Source organism: Lissotriton helveticus, chromosome 6 (genome assembly GCF_964261635.1).
Source record: "Lissotriton helveticus chromosome 6, aLisHel1.1, whole genome shotgun sequence".
Taxonomy (NCBI): domain Eukaryota; kingdom Metazoa; phylum Chordata; class Amphibia; order Caudata; family Salamandridae; genus Lissotriton; species Lissotriton helveticus.
The window spans coordinates 932994104-933014445 of record NC_136067.1 but is presented as its reverse complement, the minus strand read 5'-3'; the positions used below and the strand labels follow the sequence as shown (position 1 = coordinate 933014445).

General features: G+C 47.5%; 1 protein-coding gene across 1 annotated transcript in view; it reads left to right on the top strand.

The window, feature by feature from the left end:
• Positions 1 to 20342, top strand: part of ADSS2 (adenylosuccinate synthase 2) — a 379820-nt gene that overhangs the window by 339329 nt on the left and 20149 nt on the right. Inside the window, exons 11-12 of the mRNA XM_078648576.1 lie at positions 2589 to 2686; positions 10012 to 10161. Coding sequence (XP_078504702.1) covers positions 2589 to 2686; positions 10012 to 10161 — 248 coding nt within the window. The remainder of the gene's footprint in view (positions 1 to 2588; positions 2687 to 10011; positions 10162 to 20342) is intronic.

The following is a 20342-nucleotide window of genomic DNA, read 5'->3' as shown; positions in this document are numbered from 1 at the left end:
TGACAAGTTAAAAGAAGAGATAATTACTTCACTTGCACTAGGAACATTTGACCCTAAGAAAAAAACCTTTCTAACTACTGATGTATCCAATAAAGGTCTGGGGTGCTACCTTATCTCCAAAAGGGCAGGGTGTTGAAACCATTATAGCCTTTGCATCTCGCTATTTAAGCAAAGCTGAATGTAATTACTCTGTAATTGAAAGGGAGGCCCTGCCCTGTTTCCGGGCTGTGAAACATTTCACATTTTATCTATGGAGTATAAAATTCACTATTCGTATGGACCACAAACCCTTTACATGTATGTCTCTGTCAAAAGGACACACTGTAGTATCCTTGTATATCTAAATGGTTTGGAAAATTACTGTTTCAAAGTAGAATATTTACCGGGTTGAGAAAACAAAATTGCTAATTGCCTCTCAAGAACACCTCTGGAACATGATGTGCTGGATGAGCCATTAGATGTCCCCATTTTAGCTGTTCAGTTGCCTGCTAATACAAAGAATGAATGGGAGGAGAGCAATATGGGCATACTCAAGGACATGATTGTAAATGGATGGCCAGACAAGTGTAGGGATGTCGATGATGAACACAAGAGTTAAATATACTGGAATACAACATTTGTCGTAATGAAAAAGTTATACCACATTTTGACCTTAGAAACAAGATTATTGATTTGGCTCATGAAGGACATCTCGGTAGGAGTATTATAGAGAGTAAAGCAAGGACCAGCTTTTGGTTTCCAAAAAAGAATTAAATGGTTGAACGAAAAGTTAAAGAATGCATTAGCTGTGCCAAGAGTGACAAGACTAAAATCTTGCTTAAAGTGCCTTTATCCCCAGTAGAAGTACGTAAGGTGCCATGGAGTAAGTTGTCCATGGACATAATAGGACCTATGGAGAATATGGGGGCTCCTAGGAGATTTATGATTGTGCTTATTGATTACACCTCTCATTGGATAATGTGTAAGTTTATTCTGCGCACAACTACTAATGTACTTATTGAATTCTTGAAAGAAGTGTCTAGCAGTGAAGGAATTCGTGCTACTTTGGTTATGAACAATTGTGTCCAATTCACGTCCCTGGCAATAAAGGAATCCCTACAAGAATTGGACATAAATAAAAGCGAAAACTGCATTCTACTGTCCCAAAGCCAATGGCTTAATGGAGAGAACAAATTGTATCATCAAGGAGCACATTAAACTCTTGTTGTGAATGGACAAGATTTAGACCAATTCTTACGTGACTGCATATGGTAGTACCACACATCACCCAACCTCATAACTGGTGTATCTCTGTTTGTTTGTATTAAAGAGAGAGAGAGAGCCTTGCCCAAAATTGAGCCTTGTATGGTTGGGTGGAGGGAAACTTATAGTCCTCAAACACATAAGATAGTTCAACAACACCAGATCCAGTCCAAAAATTGGTATGACCAAGTACATAGAGTAAAAAAAAAAAACTGGAAAATAGGTGATACTGTATTAGTTACGAGGCTCACTAAAGAGCAATTGTTTCAAAGCAAATTTCGCCCACCACAAGAGTGAATAAAAATGTGGTTAAATTAGACAATGGACAAGTGTGGAGTGGTAACATACTAGTAAAAGTTGGGGAACATCAAGGGTTGGGTATGTTCATATATTATGAAGGGAGATGTGTTATAATGTACCAAAATATATTAAATGTGTAGTTAATCGTATTGTGTTATGTCCTCCTTATAACATCGTTATACCTTCTTGGTTTGACCCTCCTCCCCTTCTCCTGCTAATAGAATGTCCCAGTGGGAGCCGATCTTAGAATGTTCACCCATGACCGTATTGGCAGTTACGGAGAGTTGATGACTGGATTAAATAAGACTCCCCAACTTCCTTCATTTCTTTGCTTTATTTGTTTAAATTGCAATAGTTACTAAAATGTTGACGACCTGCGTTGCCCTGCAGTGGAAGGCTCTGTGCAACGGTTAATTGGTCATCCTTCAGATGCTTATTACTGTATTTGGGATGTTAAAATGGTAGTAGTGAGTTGAACTTCTTGCTAAGACCGGAATAACATGTGAAAAAATGACAGTTATATAGTAACACTATCACAAAATGTGCCACATTAGGTCGCATAATTTCCCTTTTCATGCTGCGTTATTTAGTCAACTCTGCCTCGTAATTGCATAATTCGTATCCTTGTCCATACCCTGTAAAACCGCCCAATGGTGGTTCTTTTCAAGATCAAAATGGCCAACTTTGCAATTGTGACCACTTTTTTTTAGTTATCTCGTTTGCAAATAGAGGTGCTTTTGTTTTGGTGTCCGAGCCTATTTTCAACCCTAATGCGACCCTGTTCTACAGACAATGTTTGTAGCAGAATCAGAGAAATCAACACTAAAAACCGGTCAACCAGAATAGAAAGCAGGCCCAAAAGCAGACAAAAAACAGCTCACCACTGACCTGTCAAATTAGCCCTTCTGTCACTGCCAGATTGCCCTCCAGGCCCTCTGGTACAAATTTCGCCACAACCCAGCATGCTTTGCAGTGACTTGATATACATCGGTGTGTGTGTTTGTGTGTCAAATGAAGATTTTGCATCTTTTTCTTTTTTTCAATAGACTGGCGCTCACAAAGCTTGATATCTTGGATGTGTTCTCTGAAATCAAAATAGGAGTAGCTTACACACTGGATGGAACGATAATACCTAATTTCCCAGGTACAGTAAAGTGTGTTTTACCCTGATCTCTGTAATACTGCAGTAGTAACATTTGAATGCTATTCAGATCCACAGCACCATTGTTTGAAATATTACTCGATTAAACATTTAGTTGAACAATTACTGTTCTTGGTTTTCTTCTGCTGTTCGCTTTCATGCCCTTTAATATGTTATGTTTGTTTTATTCCTGGTGACATTCTGGCCCGATCTGTCACTGAAGTCTGCACACTTGACTGTGGTGACACAGTCGTGAGTTATATTATTTTCTTGAGGGCTTTACAAAGAGCACAATTTTTCCACGCAATTCCAGGGAGTATTGACTTAATCAAAAAGTTTAAAAAAATTAATAAAGGTAAATAGAAGTCGATTAAAAAAATAAATAAACTCAATTTACACATATCCGATGGCAAGTTCTTTCATTGCAGTTGCCAATGTATTGTTGAAATTCAGAAACAAGCTAGCCATGAAAAGATTCTCTAGGAGCAGGGATGAAGAATACACGTCATATAACACAGTTATAATGTTGTGCCCTATTCAAGTTTACTGCTGAAAATCCCTTAAAATTGCATTTCTTCAAGAGCCTCGCCTCATCAACAAAGATATTCCACGTCTACGATCATACTAGTTTCCCCTCATAATTTCACACCAATAACACTAACATAAAATGGATGGCGATCATACTATGACGAGGCCTAGATTTTACATTAGCTACTAAATAGACAGTGATGGCTGGTCTGGAAGCAGCGGATACAACACGAGCATTAAGGGACGCATAATGGGTATGGCAGATAATGATCCTGTATCTTCCTTTCCCGCTCTCAAAGATTAGCTCGATCAAGTACTTTGGAGTGCTTGCTCCTGGACTGAGGGCCCAATAAAGTACCTTGTTGTTCATCTGCCACAGAAGGCCAGAGACACATAGATGCAACATCACCTCCACTCTTGCTGACACTATGTAAAGATCTCGATCACTGGGAAAAGCTGAAGTTGTCCTAGATGGGGAGGAATGGGTAACTATTCTAAACAGACATTGAAAATGCAATAGGTCTCGCCTTTCATTAAGTTAAAGCCATTTGCTTTTCTATACAATACCATTAGCAAAGCAAATGGCTTTAACTTAATCAAAGGCGTGACCTATTGCATTTTCAATGCTTGTTTACTCAAGTCACCAGTAGACTCAAGCTCCTCCAGGCAGCAGACTTGCAAAACAAACACACACAAATAACGTGACCTTGTGTAATGTAACTAGTGCTTATGCAAAGCTCTGCAATACCTTTGGGTTGAGTTTGCGCTATCTAAAAGTGTAAAAAAATATATATCCTGCCTTATATTTGTACACACTCTCAAACCACTCATTGCAGCGAGTAGGGCACCTGTGTTAGCCAGGTATGGGTATGATCCAGAAACGCTAAATAAAAAACACATGCAAACATAAATACTGCGGTGTAGATTATTGTTGACAGTTGTTTGTTACCTCCTCCACTTAGTCTGCCTAAGGCCACAAATGCACTTTTTCACCTGCAGGTTTATGACTGCACATAATGAAGACACAACTTTAATAGTATTAGACTTTCCATTTACAGAACATTGTTTTCAGATATGATTTTTCAGTTAGATTAATTTAACTACATCAGGACTACAAGTTCCAACATGCACTGATGTGTATTTATGTATGAATGGGAGACTTCCTCAATCAAGCCAGAATGAGCAAGCTGTGGGATTGTGGGGAGGAAATACCTGGCTTTAGATTATCCTCTGTGGCAAGGGTCACAAGGGTCCAAAAGTCATATGATGGCACTTTTTATGTTGTCACCAGGTCAAAAGTGTTGTGATGTCATATCCTGTGCCCTTATTTGGGGTCTAGGGCATGTGATGTCACTTCCGTAACACTTTCATTTTGGTGAATCGACGGCCATGCGCTCTGTGTGAAGTGTTTTTAAAAACATAAGAATGTCCTCAAGCCTGCAGAGTGCTAAAAAAACCTCAAAATGGGTTGAAAAATGACATTCTAGCAATTTAATGAGTCTGACAATTCGGTTGATTTCCACCTCTCCGCCTCACAATTTTATTCCGTTTTCAGTGTTTCACATGTTGTCCTGCAGATGTTTACCAAAAGGATTTAAATCATGAGATTAGCTCAGGCTGCACAGATATAGTGCACAGAAACGAGGGGCGGTTTCAGCAAGATGACAGACTGATTGTGTGTGGGATTGAAGGCCCTGTTCACAGGGCCTGCGAGCTGTTGCTCTTGATAGGGCCTTAAATCTCCCGAACGCTGCTCTGCGAGGATGAGGGGCGGCAATGATACACAGGAAAGGGAATTAACTACGGCTGGATTTCAGCAGCTACTGTATGAGCGAAAGAGAATCCTAAAGTGTCCGAAGAACATCCGGATGAATATCTGATACGCTCACTACTGCGCAATGGCCGACGGCCACCAATTTCCCCATGGGAACAAATGTACGGTGTGAAAGGAACAAGCACACATACACAAATGGACAATTAGCAACATATATGACATAAAAACAAGCATATACAATAAACACTTTCACACAATCAAAAAACCAAAAAACGCACAAAGTCAGCAAAACTTTACAAAATATAACGCATCTATTCTAACATGGAGTGAAGATGTTTGATAGCCAAAGGGCATTCAAACACAAGTAAAAAAACAAGCATTGATCTCTTAGCTTTATGGGGCCATGTGTTTCTAATTAGTGTGGAACACATGGCCCAAACCGATAAAGTGCTTTGCGACAGCAGCAAAGCAGGCGACCCAGTCCGGATCAAAGAAGAAAGGGCGTCAACAAAAAACCCTCATTTACAATGGCAGACCACCGTTTAGCATAAATGGTGACGCCAGCCAATGAAAATGAGGGGCGGGGCCTCAAGTTCCCTTCTGAAATTTACTCTCCTACAAAATCCCTTGCCCAGCGACAGTGCTTTGCGCTGCAGTGCCAGGCGAGACCTAACAGGGATTTCATGCCACGTTTACTCTTTGTAGTTCAACCATTACTCCTGAGGTTCCTTAAGGTCATACTATCTCATATTCAAAAAGTGATGCTGAGTTTTGTGTGGCGAAATAAGACTACCACAGTCCTAGAAAACAATAGAGCTAATATAGAGGGAGGACTGGGACTACGTAATATCCACAATTATGTCCTAGCGACCCAGATCAGACCCTTCCTGGACTTGAACTACAATCCTAAATGCAAACTAAGGGTACAAGTGGGGTAGGCATTCTCCCACATCCCAGTTCAATACCTGCCATGGTTCCCCATTAGCCCCAGGCCTGAAGCCCATTGAGTAGTACAAGCCACAGCAATTCTGCTGGAACATTTACAGTCTGTAGTAAAACAAAGTCATTACTTTATATCCTTCTCAATGGTACTAATAAATCACATCATGGGTTTGAAGCTGGAAATACTAAATCCGTGTTTCAGTAGACCTAATCGACATAACCCACTGACATCAGGTTTGCCAGGGGAAACTTGTGACAAGAGACGAGCTTAGAGACATCCTGAGCCGAAAGGTCTCTTTTTTGAAGGTCTTGAGGAAGATGCAGAGGGTGTAGAAGCAGGCGGAGGCGACGGCGTTTACTTGTTGGGTCATTTTTGAAGAAGGAGTCGAGTATGATGCAGAGGTTTTGGGCGTGGTCCGTGGGGATGGCAGGGGTGCCGAGTGCGGAGGGCCGCCAAGAGTTATCCCACGCGGAGGGGGAGGGTCCCAGGACTAGAACTTTTGTCTACTCCGAGTTGAGTTTGGCACCTGCTGCTCATCCATGCTGCGACGCCTTTCATTGCTTCATGGAGGCTGAGTCTGGTGGTTTCGGGGTCTTCGTGAAGGAGCTGGGTGTTATGGGCGTAGGATACAAGGCTTAGTCCATGCTGTCTGACAATGGTGGCGAGGGGGGCCATGTAGATGTTGAAGAGGGTGGGACTGAGAGAAGATCCTTTTGGTACTCCGCAGATGATCTCTGTGGGTTCGGAGAGGAAAGGCGGGAGTCTGATCCTTTGGGTTCTGATGGCAAGGAAGGAGCGGAGCCAGTCAAGGCGGTTCCGTGTATTCCGGTGTCGTGGAGTCTGGCTGCGAGGGTGCGGTGGGAGACGATGTCGAAGGCTGAGTAGGATGAGGGCTGCGGTGTGGCCTTGGTCAAGGAACATGCAAATGTCTTCAGTGGCGGCGAAGAGGGCAGTCTCTGTGCTGTGGTTGCATCGGAATCCGGATTGGGAGGGGTCGAGGATGGAGCTCTCTTCGAGGAAGTTAGTCAGTTGAGCGTTGCCGATCTTCTCAGTGACTTTGGCTGTGAAGGGAAGGAGGGAGATGGGTCAGTAGTTCTTCAGGTCCGTCTGGTCTGCGGACGGTTTCTTGAGGAGGGGTTTGACTTCTGTACATTTCCAGTCGTATAGGAAAGTGACGGATTCAAAAGGGGCATTGATGATGCGTTGTAGCTGGGGCGCAATGGCAACTCCAGCTCTGTGGAAGATGTGCGGTGGGCAGAGGTCCAGGGGGCTTCTGAGTGAGTGCTCTTCGTGGTAGTAGGGATTTCTTCGGTGGTGACCGGGGTCCAGAATGTGTTGGTGAGCCGGCTGTCGTTGCTGGAGGGAAGGGTGGTTTCTGGAGTCTGTTTGCTGAAGTTGTCGTAGAGGGCTTTGATTTTCAGGTGGAAGTAGGAGCCCAGCTTGTTGCAAAGGTCTTGGGAGGGAGGGACATCTGTGGCTTCAATGTGGGGCTTCTTGAATTGCTGGATGATGTTGAAGAGTTCCTTTGAGTAGCTGGAGTTGGTGAGGATTTTGTTCTGGAAGAAGGTCTTCGTTGGTGGTAGTCTGTCATGGAGTTCTTGGAGGTGGTCAGGTCTTCCGTGGTTTTGCTGTTTCTCCATCGTTTTTCGAGACGTCTGCAGGAGCATCTGGCTTCTTGGAGGTTGGTGATGAACCAGGGGGCCTTCAGAGGGTGTGGTCTGTCTGTGGTGCGGAGAGGTGCAAGCTTGTCTGCGCAGTTGGTGATCCAGTGGGGTAGTTCCTTGGCTGCAGCATTGGTGTCGGTGGAGTTGAGGTGCTCCTCACTGACCATGCTCCAGTTCCTTCGCGGATGGGGAGGAGTGGGTTTGAGAGTGGTGGCGGTGTTGACAGAGAAGTGTACGCAGTGGTGGTCCATCCAGTGGGGCTGCATGGTGTGGCTGAAGCGGATGTTGTTCCCACCTGCGAAGATGGGTCGAGGGTGTATCCTGCCTTGTGGGTAGGGGTGGTGATGAGCTGTTTCAGTCCGATGTTGGCGAGGTTGTTCAGGAGGGCGGTGGAGTTGAGGTTGCTGAGGTTGTTGAGGTGAAAGTTCAGGTCTCCGATGAGTATGTACTCCGTGGAGGCGATGGCGTGGGGTGCGATGAGGTCAGCAATAGTATTGGTGAACAAAGCATGGGTTCTGGGGGGTCTGTAGGCGAGGGTGCCGCGAAGAGTAGTTCTATGGCTGGGCTGGATCTGGAAGTGAAGGTGTTCTGGGGAGGCGGAGGAGTCGCTCGTGGTTGAAATGGAGAGTCGGAGGGAGCTTTTGTGTGCGAGGGCAAGTCCTCCTCCTGGCCGGTTGGAGTGGTCCTTCCTCTGGATCTTGTAGTCTGAAATGGCAGTGGCGATGTCGGGCGGAGGAGGCGTTGTATTGTATTGTATTGTATGGCGTTTTTGTAAAGCGCGTGGTTACCAGAAGGCATCCCAGCGCTAAGATAGAGTGTGACTCAGAGGGGGGCGTTGGTCTAGGTTTCTGTGAAGAATGCAACGCCTGAAGAGTGGGTGTCGGGGAGGTCCCAGATCTCTACGGCATGTCTGTGCAGGAAGCGCACATTGAGGAGGATGCACTTAAGGGCTTCGGTGGTGTTGGCGTCTGGCATGAGGGCGGCGGTTGTGATGGTGCGGAAGGTGGTGACGGTTCGGCGGCAGTGGCAGCAGGAGGACTGGCCGTGGGTGGTGCTCGGTGTGGCAGTTGTTGTTCCTTCCAGTGTTGAGTGCGAGGAGGCCACAGAGTCGTAGCGGTGGGTGGCCAGAGAACCAGGGTCCCTGGCGCTGGTCGCAGATGAGTGCAGACAGGCCTGCCTTTGGCAGGCCTTTTGTGCGCTTTGGCGCGCCAGCGGCGCTCCCTCGCAGCGGCCGCCATTAAATAGGAAAGTGGAGATGGAAGGGCAGCTGGGAGGCGGGAGCTGGAAGCAGCAGGGTGGAGGAGCAGCTGTGGCAGCAGTGGCGCGAAAGGGAAAACGGGCAGAAAATAGCAGGACAAACAGAGAGAGACAAGGCAACAACAATTACGGAGGGAAAAGACAGGCAAAACGGGCACAATAATAAAGACAGGAAACAAAGCCAAAGACAGAAAACTGGCACAATACAGCACAGACAGTAGTGGAACCAGCAGAAGAGCAAGGCTGTCCCATTGGACGACCAGGGATGAGGTGCAGACAAGAACCTGCGGGTGGAGGAGGGCCTCGAACACGAACCTGTACAAAGCCGCACACAGGGTAGCGGCACTTAACAGCGGAGCTGCAGGGGGAGAGAGCAGGTCTCTGACCAGGACTTCTTTGAACAATGACAACTAACTTCAGCAAGATACACCTGGAACAGACTAACAGCCAAGAACAGTGGATAGCTCTGGAAGGCCTACGGCCTGGATTAAACCACATTTACTGATGTGCTCAGTTGCATAGAAAAAAATATTATTTCTTCTTTGTCCATCTGATGCAAAGTGATGTTATAATGTGAAAAAACTTTTTACTGTGCTTTCAAGTTTGATAAAAAAAATATTTATTTTAACATAAGTACATTCACTCAAATGGAATTTACGGTACACTTAATAGACTTTTCTAATAGTTGGTTGTCTTTTCTATTAAGTTATTATTGTTTCACTGTGCTTAATGTGTTGTATAAATTGACGTTGCACCATTCATGTACACTGCTAGATTTCTACCTCCTTTACTGTTTTTTCTTTCTCATTTCTGTCACTTTGCATTAGCCTTATTTGAGCACACTCTTGATGCAAGCTCTTTTTGTAACCATTTTAACTACCTACACCTGACAGAATGTATTGCAAGTGCATTTCATTTACTTTTACAAGCTCCAAATTATGTATTTGTCTCCTGTTGTTCGTATGGCCTCCAAACAATATTAGGAGTCTGCTCAACTTTATGTAAATACATAAAATCTACATACGTTGGTGGATGCTTTTTTTTTTAATGCAGACAGGATGTTCTACTATGCAATATGTAGGCACTGTATACGTGTTGTATAATTAAGCCTTTTGATAAGACCATTCTGCATACCTACTGGTTATTTTCTCCAATTTTGTAGCCAACCAGGAGATCTTGAATAGAGTGGAAGTGAAATACGTGACCCTCCCTGGATGGAACACCGATACATCAAGGGCCAGAACGTTTGAGGAGCTCCCTCCCAATGCACAGAGATATGTTAAATACGTACAAACGGAGCTTGGAATACCTAGTAAGTATTAAAATCGGTTTGCCTTCACGGCATCTCAATTTATTCTGATTGGGACAACGGTGCTGCAGTGCTTAATTTGAAAAGGTGGGGACCACCGCCACTCATCTTTGGGGACCGGCAATTTTCCATGTCACAATTTAAACCAGAGCAACTGAGAGAAGTAACACAAAAGGAGAAAAAAAAGATAAAGAAAGAGATCTGGTATAAATAAGAATCTTCAACAGGGGCGGCTCCTCCGCTAAGGTAGAGGAGCGGCGCCCTACTGCTTTATGAGCAGCGCAGAGGAAGAATAAAATGATAACAACAAAGCGTTATTATCATTTTATTTTTCTTTCCTAGGTGAGGGGAGGGGCAAGGATGGCCAGAGCAGGGCCCAGGGGAGGAGTGGTGAGCACACTCAAAGTGCGCATGAATGTGAGGCCGGCCGTCTTGGGCCAGCCAAACATTCATGTGCACTTTACATCTTTCCCACCAGGCTGCATTACACAGCCTGGTGGGGAGCATGCACAGGCTCCCTGTCCCCGTCTGATCGCCAAACCACAGCGCTCAGACCAATCACAATGCTACAATGCAGCCTTGTAATTGGCTTTGGGGAACCAATCACAATGCTGCATTGCAGCGTTGTCATTGGCTTAGGGAGCCCGAATGTTTCCTGCACAAAGAAGAAGCGGCGGCTAGGATGCGACCGGCTTTGCTTTATTCTTTCTTTATTTTTTTTTCTCGGCTGTTCACCTTCTTCCACACCCCTGCCTCACCCCACCTCAAACCTCCCCAGCTCCAACTGATCTGCAAGAGTGAAAGAATGGAGCAGGAAGTGTCAGGTGGTGGATAAATAGGCATGAGGTGAAATCAAGACTACCCAACCTTGGTATTCGGCACCCCTATCATTAGATGTCCCTGACCGCGGGCTTCTGAGCCAAACCTTGCGCTCCTGCACAATTTCTTTTACCAATTAAGCACTGGGGCCTCTGAACTCCTTGTCGGTGTCAAGTAGGTCTTAAGGATTAAGAGTCACTGCATATGAGTGCACTTCACCAAACATAACACACAGATTTCTCATTCTGCCCTAAAGCAATTTTTTTCTTCTTTTTTTTGCCAAAGAGGAAAGCAGTCATTGGCGTACTGAGGAGTATCTAAACAATTGAAAGAGCATAAAGATCCAGTGTCTTTTTTCATAAACTTTAACCCCTTGTATGCTCAAGACTGCTCCAGGCCGTCATGCATCACAGTAGGCGTGTGCGCACGACGGCCGGGAGCCGTCTGAATCCCGCCAGCCGTTTATTTCTCCCACACAGCGCAAGAAATAAACCTGCATGCAAGGGGTTAATTGGGTCTCTTTCATCACAACAATTTTACCGCAGTGCCCTCCCATACAAAAATAAAGGATTCTGAACGCTTATGCAGAGCAAAGTGTTAGTCGTTGAACTGGAGCTGGACCGAAAAGGCAGTCCAAGCTATTGCTTGAGAGACAGCAAAATATGTATATGTTTCCTGGAAGTTGTGTAGCAATTTCCTGTCTGATTCCAGTGACCTCTTTTAATTCTATCTCCATGGTGAGACATGATGGAGAAATGTCTGCAATTGGATGAATACCTTGAGATCAATGGTATATAAATTATATTCTTTTATATTCTAATAGTTAGGAGAAGTAGAAACAGAAGTGTCTTTGAATTAGTTGTATAATTATGCTAAAACCAAATACACCATTAAGAATACCAAGAAAAAAATGTACTTGTCCAACCACTAATCACCAAAACCCAGTCTAATTTTCACAGTGAATAACAGACACACAATTTCTCTCCACTGAAAATCATTGCATGTACATTTTTCAAGACATTCCAGTGCCTAAATGTTGTTTAATATTTAATGGGCCAACTAACCCTTTTCTAGCTAAGGTGTTAGAGCAACTTAACTAAAATACAAAAAAGTTCCTGAATGAAGATCCGGCAATAAAGACTCCTAAAAATAGTTTGAAAGCTCTTGAAATACTAAAAGAGCCTATGTTGTTCGTGTAATATCCATAGTTTGCGGACAGACAAGAATTCAAAACATAATTGATGAACTTTGGAACGGTGAGAGACGGGCAGACAGGCACACACTAACCTAAACTCTTCATTATCAGTCACACCAGGTGAGTAACACTAACCCTCCTTGAGTGATTAGTTGAAACCTATTTGACAAGGAAAGACACATATACTGTATTTACTAATTGTGTTCAACAGATTGTGATGCATGCATGTGGGGATGAATGTCTTAATTTTTGGAGTTTTGTTCATATTGCACAAGTTGGGATATCAACCATTTTTCATGCACATTTTATAATGGGAGAGTATTGTTTTGTATAGCGCGAAGTAGACCCGAATCGGGTATCCGAGCGCTTTACAAAAGCACCAGTTTTGTTACAGAAGGACACAGGCATGGGAAGATTAAGTGATTTGCCCTGAATCACAGGATGTTGAGCGTCGTTGCCGAGACTCGAACCCGGTTCTCCAGCTTCGAGGTTGACCGCTCTGGCCGTAAGGTTACATCCTCTTGCTGTGATCTGTTAACCTGTTTCACAAGATTTAGCTTCGATAATAAAGACCATAAAACCAGCACAAACCACAGCAAGGAGCTCTTTGCCATCATGAAGGAGCTCTCCAACCCTGCAGCCACCGGGAATGATATCACCCCCTCCCAAGAACTGTGTGACACCATTGTCAGACTTCCTCCATGACGAGATCTCAACCATCTATGAGAACTTCTAACCCCAACCCTACTCGCACCCTGTATCACAAAACTAAAACACCTAATCGCCCATTAGGACTCTCTTACTACTCCAGCCACAATCTCCATTATGAACTACATACACTTGTGCTCCCACTGACCCATGTCCCCACTACATCTTTAACACAATTGGCTACAAGCTCAAGAAAGTCCTGAACGTCTCTATCACCACTCCCTTCTTCCATGAGGACTGTAAACATGCTGAAGTGAGACCCTCCTGAAGAAACCATCCACTGACCCAGCAGAAGCGAAAAACTACTGGCCCAGCTACCTCCCTTCTGGACCCCTCTCAATACGGATTTTGAGCCAACACATTATCGAGACAGCCTTGAGCACAGCCACCGGTTACCTCGGGGCGCTCCTTGACCGCAGTGAAACAGCAGTCCTCATCCTCTTGGACCTGTCAACTGCCTTCCACACCACATCCCACCACATTTTGATAAACAGACTCCACCAAATTGGAATCAAGGAAGACCCCCCCATGCTCCGTGAGATCTTCATGTGGCTCCTATTCAACACCAGAGGACCATCACTCAGGCCCTCGTCACCAGCAGGCTAGACTATGGGAACGCACTCTACAAAGGAATCACTCCACCACTCCTGAAGAGATTACAAACAATACAAAACTAAGCGGCAAGACTCTTCCTCAGCCTCCCCAGATGGATTCACATCTCTCCACATCTCAAGAAGCTGCACTGACTCTCGATCCAGAAGATTTGCCAGTTCAAGATGTTGATCCACCCATTCAAAGCCCCGCACAATGAAGGACGATCGTACATAAACAAACAAATGACCTTCTGCCAATCGACCAGACACCTGCAATCCCTCGCAGACACCCCCGTATCCGCCAAGCATACTGCAGAGGACGCTCCTTCTCGCACTTGGCAGCCAAAGCCTGGAACGACCTTCCCCTGCACCTTAGGACCGCTTCATCGCTCCAGGATTTCAGGAAAGGACTAAAGACCTGGCTGTTCATATGTACGGAGTATTAGGAAGAAGCTTGCGTCTCCTGCGTCTTGAGAACCTCACTGGTAGATTGATAAGTTAGCTAAGGCTAGTCATAACTGTTATCCTCTGAGCTTCACAGAAGTGAACGTCGCACTGTCTTTCCCGAGAGTTTTGCAACCCAAACTAGTTGAAGAGAAATCAAAATTACCCAAACAGGTTGTTCCAACATTTCACTCTTTCTCTCTCCAATCATAGTCTCTTCTTCCCTCTCCTCTCTCCCCCCCCCCCCTCATCTCCCTTCTGTCCATTAATGAAATTAACTCAATTTAGCCAGGTATATTCTTGCATAGAAAACCTTTTTGTCGCCCAGATACTAAGTCCGCTAACAGCCAAATATAATTATTATAAGAGTCAGAAATTATAATAACTCTTATGTACGAGTTTAAATATGCTCTTGTTAATGGTCCTAGAGCAATACTGGACTCCGAGGTGTGAGCAGAGGATCACGTTGCTGTAGTTCTTTTTCCATCTCGCCTTTGTAAACATCTAAAGATGCTTTGTGCTGCTCTGTTGCCCAAGTTTCCATTTGTGATAATTGTAATTGATGTGTAGAAATCTGAAGATTGAGTGGATTTGTTCTCTAGGAAGAACATAAAATACAAAATTGATGCTAAATATAATAAACACTTATGATTGTATTTGGGCCTTCTTATTCCTTTCTGCAATTCGCTTGGAAGAAGGCAATTTAACATGCTACCATGTGGAAGACCAAGTCATTGAAATAGAGATGTTCTATCTGTAGAATAAAAAACATCCCACTGTGCAAGAATAGTTTAACGAGACTGATTCAAAGATTATGGTCCCTGCCCAATGCACAAATGGTGCAGTCCTCTTTAACCCAGCCTTTTCTCTTACAGACCTGTGTAGTAGCCACAGGGGGACAAAAATAGCATCAACAGGAACTATTGTTCTCTTGCTTTTTGTGATCCTTCTTACTTTAAAATAATTGGGCACGCTGGATGCTATGTTGAGGACAAGACACACTTTATCTCCGTTATTTTAAAATAATGTGTTGGTGCTAAGACAACCTAATCACATGCGCCATACGTATGTATGTTCTACAAATAACTCTGTGCACATTCAGCCATCTAAACTTTTTTATTGCATTTAAAATGTTGAAAATCGACTAGATATCTGTGGTAGTCATTTTGATCACCTGCTTTGTATGCTTTAGCTCCCCTCCACCGTTTAATTTCCTTCTTCCCTAATAGCTTCCCTGTGTCTTCTAACATTGTTTTCAGGTACTTAAAGATAACTGCACACTTATGTTTTTTTAACTACTAGTTCAAAGCTTTAAGTAGATTTTCACCAGTTCAAAAGTCTTGTGAAGGTGGTACTTGTGATTCCTCCACCACAAGAGACTTAAAAAAACAAGCATTTACAATGCAATGGTTTCGGCATTATTAAAGTTAGAGCTATTGGCATTGCTCGTGACCTTTTTATTTGTTTTTGTTTTTAAAACATATAAATAAATGGCATTGTCATTTACAATGCCAATAGCTTAATCTCTCGCAAATGCAAGATCTTTTGCATCCCACCCACACAGAGCCACCCACACAGAGCCACCCGCACAGAGCCACCCACACAGCGCCACCCACACACCAAAGAGCCACCTACAAAACAATCTACCCACAAAGAGCCCAATACACACTCAGAGCCCAACACACACACACACACGGACAGAGCCACACACGCACACAGACAGAGCCACACACACACACACACACACACACACACACACACACACAGACAGAGCCACACACACACACACACACAGACAGAGCCACACACACACACAAAGACAGAGCTACACACACACACAGACAGAGCTACACACACACAGAGACACACACAGAGACACACACACACAGACACACACACACACAGAGCCACACACACACAGCCACACACACACAGCCACACACAGACAGCGCCCCACACACACACACACAGCCACACACAGACAGCGCCCCACACACCCACAGACAGAGCCACCCACAGACAGAGCCACACACACACAGAGCCACACACAGACAGAGCCCCACACACACACAGACAGAGCCCCACACACACATACAGAGCCCCCCACACAGACAGAGCCCCCCACACAGACAGAGCCCCCCACACAGACAGAGCCCCCACACACACAGAGCCCCCACACACACAGAGCCCCCCACACACACAGAGCCCCCCACACACACAGAGCCCCCCACACAGAGAGCCCCCCACACAGAGAGCCCCCCACACACAGAGAGCCCCCCACACACAGAGAGCCCCCCACACACAGAGAGCCCCCCACACACAGAGAGCCCCCCACACACAGAGAGCCCCCCACACACAGAGCCCCCCACACACAGAGAGCCCCCCACACACAGAGAGCCCCCCACACACAGAGAGCCCCCCACACACAGAGAGCCCCCCACACACAGAGAGCCCCCCACACACAGACAGAGCCCCCCACACACAGACAGAGCCCCCCACACACAGACAGAGCCCCCCACACACAGACAGAGCCCCCCACACACAGACAGAGCCCCCCACACACAGACAGAGCCCCCCACACACAGACAGAGCCCCCCCCCACACAGACAGAGCGCCCCCCACACAGACAGAGCGCCCCCCACACAGACAGAGCGCCCCCCACACAGACAGAGCGCCCCCCACACAGACAGAGCGCCCCCCACACAGACAGAGCGCCCCCCACACAGACAGAGCCCCCCCCACACAGACAGAGCCCCCCCCACACAGAGCCCCCCCCACACAGAGCCCCCCCCACACAGAGCCCCCCCCACACAGAGCCCCCCCCACACAGACAGAGCCCCCCCACACACAGAGCCCCCCCACACACAGAGCCCCCCACACACACAGAGCCCCCCACACACACAGAGCCCCCCCACACACACAGAGCCCCCCCACACACAGAGAGCCCCCCCACACACACAGAGCCCCCCCACACACACAGAGCCCCCCACACACACAGAGCCCCCCCACACACACAGAGCCCCCCCCACACACACAGAGCCCCCCACACACACAGAGCCCCCCACACACAGATAGAGCCCCCCACACACAGATAGAGCCCCCCACACAGACAGAGCGCCCCCCACACAGACAGAGCGCCCCCCACACAGACAGAGCCCCCCCACACAGACAGAGCGCCCCCCACACAGAGCCCCCCCACACACAGAGCCCCCCCACACACAGAGCCCCCCCACACACAGAGCCCCCCCACACACAGAGCCCCCCCACACACAGAGCCCCCCCACACACACAGAGCCCCCCACACACACAGAGCCCCCCACACACACAGAGCCCCCCCACACACACAGAGCCCCCCCACACACACAGAGCCCCCCACACACACAGAGCCCCCCCACACACACAGAGCCCCCCACACACACAGAGCCCCCACACACACAGAGCCCCCCCCACACACAGAGCCCCCCCACACACACAGAGCCCCCCCCCACACACAGAGCCCCCACACACACACAGAGCCCCCCCACACACACACAGAGCCCCCCCACACACACAGAGCCCCCCACACACACACACAGAGCCCCCCACACACACACACAGAGCCCCCCACACACACACAGAGCCCCCCCACACACACACAGAGCCCCCACACACACACACAGAGCCCCCCACACACACACACAGAGCCCCCCCACACACACACAGAACCCCCCACACACACACACACAGCCACACACACAGAGAGCCCCCCCCCACACACACAGAGAGAGCCCACACACACACAGCCACACACACGCACACACAGCCACACACACGCACACACAGCCACACACACGCACACACAGCCACACACACGCACACACAGCCACACACACAGAGAGCCCACACACACACACACACAGAGCCACACACACACACACACACACACACAGAGCCACACACACACACACACAGAGCCACACACACACAGAGAGCCCCACAAATAACTTCCACTTAACACACAGCCGCCTTTATAAGTATTTTGGGTGGAGTTTCACTGCAAAATCAGGGCCAATGGAAAACGTGTGCCCTGTATCACCTCTCTATTGAAGCAGTGGATACGTGTGGCATTAACATGAAAAGGACTTTAAGGCTCAGCATATCATCACCCTGAGAATACGACACCCAGTCCAAGCTCTCCACACCAACTTCCTACTGACCCACCAGTGGATCGTGTAGAGCAACCATGCATGGTTCAGAGAAAGGCAGTGAAGCATTTTGCATCCAGGGTCTCCTACCTTGGCGTTGTCAGTTTGGTTATAGTTGTCCCCATTGCAGTAATACATGCTGCTAAGGTAGAGAAGCTACGGCTGGATACAGCTGATGTTCCACCCTTCTCTCCCAGGCCACACCGAGTACCCACAATCGAGCATGGAAAGAGAAACAGGACAATAATACAGCACGACTACTGCCGATAGCTAACCGGACAGACATCATGGAATGGCAGATCCCGGCTGCCTCGGTGCTTTCTTTTGTCACTGCTACCCCGGGGGAGCCCAGCTGGGTCAGCGAGCGGCACAGGGAGTGGTGTTGGCCGGAGAGGCTGCTGGCACGGATGCAGAGCCGTCGGGACACTCCTCCTGTATGTTTGTCACCAAACTCCCCAGGCCATTAACGCTCGGACATCCCATGCAGTTTAAATGTTGCTAAGTGAGTTCAAGCTCACGAAGCCACAGGATTATGGGGCTTATTTAGAAGCCACTTGCGCAGCCGGTGGCTCTCTTTTAATATGGGGAAAAGTGACGAACCGGCGGCGCAAGGGCTTGTAAATAATCCCCATGTATGTAATAAATTCATCCCATAATGCGTGTGCTCAAACAGTGAATCCACCGGCATAGCAAAAGCAGAACTGTAGAAGATAAGGCTAGGCAAAGACCCAGTGGGGGGAATGGAGAGTCTGACATGTTGGGAAAGGTGGGAATCCCAGAGTAGACACATAAGGCAGGAGCTCCACAGGAGATGTGAAGAACATGAATAACACTGGACAACAATCGTGCGGGAATACTTCAGGAGTGTGCCAGAGCAGCAACGCCACGAATGCCACAGGAGACTTTTTCGGGCAGGAGGGTGGGAGCGCAGGAATATCACGGGATACCGGGAATGCAGAAACCCCACTCAAGAGAATGGGGCCGGGACGCTATGGGAGGCTGAGGGGGCAGGAATACCGCAGGAGGGGGCTAAAGCTTAAATACCACTGGGAGTTGATAGAGATTAGCAGGGCAGAGATAGCACCACAGCGGGACAGCAAGGATCAAACTCTGTGGGAGATTGTGACCGGCGCACCGTGGGACATTCCCAGGGTAGAAACGCACTGGGACAGTGGTAGGACAGAGCAACCATGAGCAGTTGGGAATGGCAAGAAGATCTCACTTTGGGGTTGATAGGGGTGGAGTACCACAAAGGCTAGTAGATGGGGTGTACCAAGTGAGACTGGGGAGTGTGAAATAGGAGCAGTTATTTTGTGAAAAACGCCGGAGGGTGGTTGTAGCGGTGCGGCAGTAAAGGGCAGAATACGTGTCTTTGTTTTAGAAGAGTTTATTCGTGAAAACAAAAAGTCCATGCAAGTTGTCCTGACTGGGGCTCTTCTTGGTGATCTGCTTCGTGCTGTTCCCCTCCTGCTCGTTCAGACGTTTTCCTCCTCTCTGAGTATGTCCGGGACTCCTCCTGGTATGGGGCGTGGAAGGCTCCGTGGTGCTGGGTTGCCCTCTCGAAGCGTGCAAAAGAAAGGATAGAAAGGGAACGTATCAGTCCTTTTGTGTATTTCCTTCAAACATGACAGGGATAGGGAGTGATGGAACACCGCCCGTGCAAACACTCCGACCTCCGGTGCAAAGAAGGGGGTGTAAAAGAGGATGCAGGGAAGGGAGGTAATACCGGGGAACTACCAAGGGGCCAGGTCACGTCACCGACCCACCCTTTCTCCCCACCCAGCCTGCTATACACCCCCGTACCTGGGAGAGCCACATACCTCCAGGCGTGCGGCTGGGTGTCTCGTGTTGCCGATGGCCTCCTGGCTCCCACGCCGCCAACGGGTCTTCTTTCTTCCTCCTCTCCTCCGTCGATGGTATTTCGGTTCCACGCTCTTCCGACTCTCCTACTCCTGTCTCCTCCAACTCCTCACTCTACTCCGCTCTCCAGACACCTCCTACGCCTCCGGTGAACAAGCACACCCCGGCGTCCTCGCTCGCTGCTCTTGAAGGTGTTGGTGGCTCCTGCCAGTTAAAGGGACCACTGTCTTCTTCCTTGTCCTGTGTACCATACTGTCCCCCGGAGTACGTCCAGTCGGTATTCTGTGAAGATAAGAGGGGGGGGGGTCACGACATGAGTCCCTTAAAGAGGTTACTGAGTTCCTGGGCCGCTGGGGAAGCGGACTCCCCCTGTTACACACC